General features: G+C 43.3%; 1 protein-coding gene across 1 annotated transcript; it reads right to left on the reverse strand.

Annotated features, from left to right (window-relative positions):
• Positions 1 to 850: 850 nt before the first annotated feature.
• On the reverse strand, positions 851 to 6335 carry cunh16orf89 (chromosome unknown C16orf89 homolog). Its single transcript, XM_070441847.1, is given in 12 exon segments — positions 851 to 863; positions 1928 to 2027; positions 2288 to 2428; positions 2867 to 3029; positions 4149 to 4201; positions 4204 to 4239; positions 4242 to 4264; positions 4724 to 4733; positions 4736 to 4774; positions 4777 to 4872; positions 5173 to 5325; positions 5949 to 6335. Coding segments are annotated over 12 exon segments (1002 nt in total). The 5' UTR covers positions 6124 to 6335.
• Positions 6336 to 9070: the final 2735 nt, after the last annotated feature.

Genomic DNA, 9070 nt, shown 5'->3' on the forward strand with positions numbered 1-9070 from the left:
GTAGCAGGGACTGTTGGCTACTAGGGGATAGATTAGGGCCCTTTCTATTGTAGCAGACTGTGGCTATCTAGGGATAGATAGGGCCTTCTATGTAGCAGACTGTTAGGCTTAGCTAGGGATTAGATAGGGCCCTTTCTATTGTAGCAGACTGTTGGCTAGCTAGGGGATAGATAGGGCCCTTTCTATTGTAGCAACTGTTGGCTAGCTAGGGATAGATAGGGCCCTTTCTATTGTAGCAGACTGTGGCTAGCTAGGGGATAGATAGGGCCCTTTCTATTGTAGCAGACTGTTGGCTAGCTAGGGGATAGATAGGGCCCTTTCTATTGTAGCAGACTGTTGGCTAGCTAGGATAGATAGGGCCCTTTCTATTGAGCAGACTGTTGGCTAGCTAGGGGATAGATAGGCCCTTTCTATTGGAGCAGGACTGTTGGCTAGCTAGGGATAGATAGGGCCCTTTCTATTGTAGCAGACTGTTGGCTAGCTAGGGGATAGATAGGGCCCTTTCTATTGTAGCAGACTGTTGGCTAGCTAGGGGATAGATAGGGCCCTTTCTATTGTAGCAGACTGTTTTAGCAGGGGATAGATAGGGCCCTTTCTATTGGTAGCAGACTGTGGCTAGCTAGGGGCATAGATAGGCGGCCACTTCTATTGTAGAGGACAAACCACCCCAACCTGTCTCCACTTCATTCACTACCACAGAGACAGAATCTACAAACCACTACCACAGAGACAGGATCACAAACCACAGAGACAGAATCACAACCACTACCACAGAGACAAAATACACAAGAATCACAAAACCACTTACCAACAGAGACAGAATCAACAAACCACTACCACAGAGACAGAATTACACAAAACGACTACACAAGAGGACCAGGATCAAAACCACAGAGACAGAATCACCAACCACTACCACAGAGGACATAATCACCAAAACACTACCACAGAGACAAGAATCACAAACACTACCACAGAGACAGGGATCACAAACACTACCACAGAGACAGAATCACAAACCACTTACCACAGAGACAGAATCACAAAACCACTACCACAGAGACAGAATCACAAACCACTACCACAGAGACAGAATCACAAAACCCACTACCACAGAGGACAGGATCACAAACCGCACTACCACAGAGACAGGATCACAAACCACTACCACAGAGACAGATCACAAACCACTACCACAGAGACAGAATCACAACCACTACCACAGAGACAGAATCACAAAACCACTACCACAGAGACAGAATCACAAACGCACAGAGGACAGAATCACCAGAAACCACAGAGACAGAATCACTCAAACCACCACAGAGACAGAATCACAAACCACAGAGACAAATCACAACACACTACCACAGAGACAGAATCACAAACCACTACCACAGAGACAGAATCACAAAACACTACGCACAGAGAGACCAGAATCACCAAACCACACCACAGAGTACCAGAATCACCAAACCCACTACCACAGAGACAGAATCACAAACCACAGAGACCAAGAATCACAAAACACCACAAGACAGATCCACCACAGAGACAGAATCACAAACTCCACAGAGACAGACACACAACTAACGAAACAAATCACAAACACTACCAAGACAGATACCCAGAGTACAGAATCACAAACCACAACAGATTCAAAACCACCAGAGACAAGAATCACAAACCGGACAATCAAACACCACAAAACGATCAACCCACCACGAGCTAACAAAAACTACCAGCGAGACAGAAATCACCACAGAGACAGGAATACACAACCACAGAGACAGAATCACAAACCACCACAGAGACAGAATCACAAACCACAGAGACAGAATCACTACCAGAACACGACACAGCAACGATACCAACAAACGAACTACACGAGACAGAATCCATACCACAGAGACAGACATTCACAAACCACAGAGACAGAATGGTGATGTCCTGCTCTGTCAGGTAGTAGTTGAGGTATCCTCCCAGAGCGCTCACTGACACGCCTGTTATGTGACTGGAACAGCCATCTGGAGGGAGGAGGGGGAGATAGAACAGTAAAAGCTTATTCAAGCTGGGTTGTTTTTCTGTGTGTCTTTTTCTGTGCTGTTTTTGTGCGTGTGCATGTGTGAGTTTGCGTGCTGTTTCTCTCTCTGTGTGTGTGTGTGTGTGTGGGGTGTGTGTGTGTGTGGAGGGGGGGGGGTGTTTCTGTGCATGCTGTTTCTCTCTGTGTGTGTCTGTATGTGTGCGTATGGCCATGCATAACACCAGGGATATTCTTGACACACACCCTTCAACATTCTCTCTCTCCTCTTCACTCTTCTGTGGGGCTGTGTAAAACATCCCACTTCCTGATCCTGCAGCCTCAGAATGTGCTGCAGCCAATCAACTTTGAGAAAGTCAGAGAAACCAGCCAATCCACACAGCAGTACTGTGGAGAGGGAGGGAGTTGCAGAAGGTGAAATCATGGTCTCATTTTAAACAAACTACATCTTATAAAGGTTTTACATGTTATGTTTCTCTAAACACTGACTGTCATACTGCTTCATAGACACTCTACTTGGAGTATACACAGATAGGCCATGCTCWAAAGTAGTGCACTATATAGGGAATTGGGYGCCATAGATCTCTGSTCTAAWRTAGTGCACTATATAGGGAATTGGGTGCMATTGGGCCCTGGTCAAAWGTAGTGCACTATATAGGGAATAAGGTGCCATTGGGYCCTGGTYAAAAGTAGTGCACTATATAGGGAATAAGGTGCCATTGGGYCCTGGTYAAAAGTAGTGCACTATATAGGGAATAAGGTGCCATTGGRCTCTGGTTAAAAGTAGTGCACTATATAGGGAACAGGGTGTAATTTGAGACGGACTGTTTTCGATGAAGATGTCCTGGGTCTCCCCGGTGAAGTCCTTCTGTATGATGTCCATGTTTCCCTTCAGCATGTTGGAGCAGAATATCCCCTGGTACTGTCTCTCTGTTAGGTTAGCACGCGACGTACGCATGTCCCCCTTCAACATGGCAGAACAACCTCTCTGGAGGAGGGGGGCAGGGGGGAGGAAGAGAGAGGGAGGGAGAGAGGGGGGAGGAAGAGAGAGGGAGGGGGTTAGGGAGGGAGAGAGGGAGGCAGGGAAGGTGGAAGCGAGAGGGAGGGAGGCAGGGAAGGTGGAAGAGAGGGAGGAGGGAGGAGAGGGTTAGGAAGGGAGAGGGAGAGATGGGGAGGGAGGGAAATTGGGGAAGACAGGAGTGGAGCAAAGAAAGTTAGGTGTGTGTGTGTGTGTGTTGTCGTGGCTGAATCAGATTTAGCTAGGCAACATAGATAAGATGTTATTTTCATCATATGCTTGTGAGATACTTGTCATTAGAATGGGGCCAGAGAGGGGAGAGGTCAGGCTTGTCTTCATAAGTCAATGTATCTGTTAAACCATGTGGTGCTAGGTAGAATATCAGAAGGGGAGGAGGACAGAATGGAACGTTGTTTTCTTATGGGAATGTTGTTTTCTTATGGGAACGTGTCTGTAACTATTCCTAAACCATGTGACGGGATGGAGTTATTAATTGGGGAACCAGTTAGTTATCTCATACAATGTCTGTACGCCGTACATCCCTATTTTTCCTCATAGGGGAAGGAGTTTGGCGTGTTTGAACCATTGTATTTCCTCTAAGGTTGCCCTTTATCTTGACTAGTATTTGACCTAAGAGGCTCACTGTCTGATTTGGAGTTTGTCCCGGTTTGGGAGTATCTAAGAAATGACAATTGATATATGCAATTGGATGAGGTAATGTTTTGGTAGACAGTGAAGTATCAAGCATGAGATTGAAACCTTGTCTTGGGAGATCAAACTGAACGATGATTTATAGCTGATGCTGTCTAGCGATAGATATCTCTTTGGGTAAAGGATTCTTTGTAAGTTGAGAGGGTGTATCTTGGCTATAAATGAAACTAAGAATTGTTTTGTAAGCACTCTCAGAAGATTCATTTATAGACACTGAATTGATCTGAGAGTCATTAAAGGGCTTTGGTGAAGCTTGTATATATATTAAAAGATGGAATAATAAATTTACTCTGACTTGTGTGTGTTGGCTCTCTCTCTCTCTTTATTGAGTAATACAGGAAATTACCACGACACGTGTGTGTGTGTGTGTGTGCTCACATTGGCTCCCAGCATGAAGTAGAGCAGCTGGTGAGAGAGGGAGTAGTTAGGAATCCAAACCTCGTCATTGTGTCACGACATGACTTGGTCAGATGCAAGGAGTCCCGTTGTTCTTCCTGACAAACCATCACACACAATATAACATGCACGCGCACACATGCACAGGCACGTACACAGACACACAAGCACGTACACATACAAGCAAAAAATGTATTAGCAACCTGGCCAACGGGATGTAGGCCTTCTGGGTTATATTACCTCCTATTGCCACACTGAAATACATGGGATTTAGTGAGGCATCACCTGTGCCGCTCAGTAGCGTGGTGGTGTGCCTACTGTTATGTTTTACTGTTGTTTTATTTACCTCCCTATTATTCACCTAATACTTTTTTGCACTATTGGTTAGAGCCTGTAATGTAAGCATTTCACTGTAAGGTCTACACTGTTGTATTCGGCGCACGTGACAAATAAACTTTGATTTATTTGATTTCTGTGTGTGTGTGTGTGTGTGTGTGTGTTGTGTGTGTGTGTGTGTGTGTGTGTGTGTGTGTGTGTGTGTGTGTGTGTGTGTGTACCATGTTCCAGAAGCAGGGTCATACACTTGTCGCTCTGTGTCTCATCGTAAATTCCATGGTACGACCGGAGGAGTAGGCCAGAGAGGGATCTGTGGAGCTCCACTCATGAGGTACTGCCCAGAAGGTCCAGATCAACAGAGGCTCAAACTCTACAGGAGAGAGAGATGAGGAGATGAGAGAGAGAGAGAGAGAGAGAGAGAGAGAGAGAGAGAGAGAGAGAGAGAGAGAGAGAGAGAGAGAGAGAGAGAGAGAGAGAGAGAGAGAGAGAAGAGAGAAGGAGAGAGAGAGAGGAGAGAGGAGAGAGAGAGGAGAGAGAGAGAGAGAGAGAGGAGAGAGAGAGAGAGAGAGAGAGAGAGAGAGAGAGAGAGAGAGAGAGAGGAGAGAGAGAGAGAGAGAGAGAGAGAGAGAGAGAGAGAGAGAGAGAGAGAGAGAGGTGTAGTAGTATTTACCTCTGTAGTATTTGGGGTCAGTCTTCTCCAGCTCAGTGACAGCCTTAGCCAGGCTCTGGTCCAACCTCTTGACCAGGGTGACCGTAGCGGTGCGCTGAGACCAGCTCAGAGGGTCAGTGTGGGGCCAAGTTCTCACTGCTTCCTTCAACTCCGCTGGGGCCCGGAGAACAAGGACATGGAAAGAGATGTTTTCAAAGACATTTGTAATTATTAAGTGACTGAAGTCATATTTTGCTCTCCTATCTGTTGACACACCCACAATAACACAATAACAAACTTTGATCAACCATAAAGGTTTGTATTCCATGTCGACAAATCATCACATATTCTACTGTTTTTTCTTTCAAATCAACATGACACTGATGCCACATAGCCAATCAGACAGCCTGAAGAACTGTGCCTTGTTATGCGGGACACCGCAATAGCGGGAACGGGAAGCATTTGGTGCATGCTGACCTGCTGAGCCAGCAATAGCCTAACCAAACAACCACAYAGATAGACTACAATTTAATGTCCAGACATGTATCAAAATAATCCATGTTTCCTCGACATACAGTATATTTACTCAGATATTTGGGTAGTCTATGTGCGCACTTGTATTCCGTTGGACCTGACGAAGATCCTTGTGGATCGAAACGTCCTCATTAAAGGTGGTAATTAGGAGGATATATGATACAGTATGCTACAGTGTGCAGACCTTTCTGTTATTTTTTCCCCCTCTCCATATAGAATGATACTAACGGCAGTGACAATAATGACGCTAGTATACTACTCACCCTGCAGGATGATGTACCCGACCACTCCGTCTAGGTTGATGTTACCGTGCTCTTGCTCCAGGAACGATGCGCTTTTGGCGAGGCTGGCTAGAATCACATCAATGACCTCCTCATGCGCCGCATTGGTGGCGGAGAAAACAAGGACAAAAAACACCTCTACTACAAACCTAGCCATGTTCTGATACAGGCTACTAAAAGTCTAGCAAAAGCCGCCCGAGGCTAAACCCCAAACGGTTGACGCAGCGCATATACCTGATTTGCAAGAGTGATTTGCATGTTTGGCGAAAAGGAGCTGTCACGTGGCTCTATCGATTGAGAAGCTGGGAATTCAATTTTATTTACTTAGGCTAATACAATTTGTGCTCGTTGCATTTCGTCCATATGGAAATAGTTTCTTCAGGGAATTTGATTCAATGCTTTGTAACTTCCCGGAGTAGCCAGAGCACATTCTAATCTGTCTGTGATGGATTTGGAAAATATAAAGTTATTATTGAGGGGTACAGAAAGTGTAAGAGAGAGAGAGAGAGAGGGAGAGAGAGAGAAAGAGCGAGAGAGTGTCAAGGATGGGTGTCTTTTGGTAGACACTCATCAGACGTGTTTAATTAAATTAATGTTTCTATAAATGTCCTAAATTTGATGACAGAAAAGAGGGGTGCAGGTCTTCATAGTGTAAATCAAGACAGTTATTTTGTCCAATTTATAGCCTTGCCTTCACTAAGAAACCAGATGGGGGAAATGAATAGATAATGTCTGTGGTTTATAGCTACATGTAGTTACAGTCATGTAGTTACATAGTACCTGTAGTTTAATAGAATCTCTGTAGTTACAGTCATATAATACTACATAGTACCGGTAGTTTACCTAGAATTCTGTAGTTACAGTCATGGAGGATAGTCATACATCGGTACTGTAGTTTATAGACTCTGTAGTTACAGTCCAATCGTTTACATAGTACCTGTAGTTTAAATAGATCTCAGTAGTTACAAGTCATCCATATAGAGATTTACATTAGTACCTGTTAGTTTAGTATAATCATCTCTCCTGAGTATAGTTAGACAGCATCATACTATGGATATCATAGGTCAAACATGTGTATAGTTTAACTGTTGATAGAATCTCTGTACGTTTACAGGATTAGTAGTTACTATATATCCGATAGTAGTCTTATAATAGGTAAGGAATCGATCTGTAGTTACAAAGGTCATATAAGTTTACATATACCTGTGAGACTTAATATGAATTGCTGCTATAAGTTAAGTCAATTATTTAGATTAACATATACGGCAAGGGAGGAGGTAGAGGTGTAAAGATATGTATGTAGAAGATCGTGATAAGAGAGATAACGGTACGCATATGAGAAGGATAGCATAGTAGCCTGAAGTGAGTTAAAGTAGAAGATACTACTGGTAGTGTACAGTACATAATAGTATTACATGTACCTGTAGTTTCATCGAAATCTCTGTAGTTCCAGGTCATATAGTTACATAGTACCTGTAGTTTAATAGAATCTCTGTATAGATTTACAGTCATATGTTACATAGTACTGATTAGTTAATAGAATCTCTGTAGTTACAGTCATATAGTTACATGTACCTGTAGCTTTAATAGAATCTCTATGTAGTTACAAGTCATATAGATTAGTACAACCGTAGTACCAGTTGTAGTTTAAGTAGAGATCATCTGTAGTTACAGCATATAGTATATGTCTACCGTAGTCGTCTTAATAGAATCTCTGTAGTTAACCAGTCATATAATTACATAGTACTGTAGTTTTAAGAATCTGTAGTTTAAAGGTAATTTAAGTTGAAGACAGTAAGTACTTACAAGAGTTTAAATAGTAGAACTTCTGAGTTACAGTCATATATTACATAGTTACCGTAGTTATAGAATCTCTGTAGTTACAGTCATATAGTTACATCGTACCTGGTAGTTTAATAGAACAGTAAAACAACAAATAAAACTCGACAATGTTAATGACACCACACTTACTCATACCCACATGTGAGTAAGTGTGGACTAAGACTGTCGTTTAGTTGAACAAATGTTTGGTCTAATGACGACACCGAGTGCACGGTACCTTTAATACCCCAGTTGAAACCCCTCCTCCCCCGTCACGTCACACTGAGACACGTCATCAGTCACAAACAAACATGGGATCGAGTAGCATCTATGACTCTGCGACACTTTCACTGATAGATTCGCATTACTGGCAGGGTTTATTACCCTGCCATAATATGTACTATTGGGCACTGGTCTCCGTTACTGTTACTGCCGTGTTGGTGTCCCAGTTATTGCGGAAGTTACGGAGAAGAGATGCGTTGACGGAGCGGCGTGTATGGTGCTGGTTTCTGGGGATATACGGACGCGCCACGCTCGCATGCAGTACCATGTCCTTTTCGCTCAGCAAACTACAGGCTAAGCAGTAACGTTTGTTGATTCCTGGTAAATGAATAGATCGATTGTGTTAAATTATCGATGTAATTGTTATATATACAGGGAGCTATATCTTTCATTTTGTGGCTCCCTGCGTGTTCGGGTCACACTCGGTTGTGGCTCTGTCCAACTCTAGCCCTTCTGACTACTCTTCTCTACTGTGACTACATGTTGTGGTTTTTTTCGCAGGTACCCAGCCTCATCAGGATGTGATTGGAGATGAGAGGATCACAATCATCCAATCACGAAGGTAAAAGGACTCACCAGTGTACTGGAACTGATCTGGCATTTGAGTTGTACATGCAAGGTACGCGAGTGAACCACGTTAGGTCTTTATAATAAGCCAATATTAACGGTTCTTGCTATTGATTTTATACCATAGATGTATCGCATTGCGATATGGTCTGTAATAATGGTTCTCACTAGTAGAGTATACTCTTTTGGGCGAAGGGTTAGATCACATTTGGTGCTCATGCAGCTATATTACTGTATATGTATACCATGTTTGCTGTATATGTATACTATATTACGTATTATGGGTATAATCCAATACTAATTTGTAGCAGCACTCGTATATGATGTTATGTCCACTCAAAAGATGGACAGTATTATTCAAGTGAGACAGTATATAAGACCCAACAGTATAGGAGCTATAATCTGCGCGCAATACGCTATAAACAGTAATATAG

Source organism: Salvelinus sp. IW2-2015, unplaced genomic scaffold, assembly GCF_002910315.2.
Source record: "Salvelinus sp. IW2-2015 unplaced genomic scaffold, ASM291031v2 Un_scaffold4951, whole genome shotgun sequence".
NCBI classification, from domain to species: domain Eukaryota; kingdom Metazoa; phylum Chordata; class Actinopteri; order Salmoniformes; family Salmonidae; genus Salvelinus; species Salvelinus sp. IW2-2015.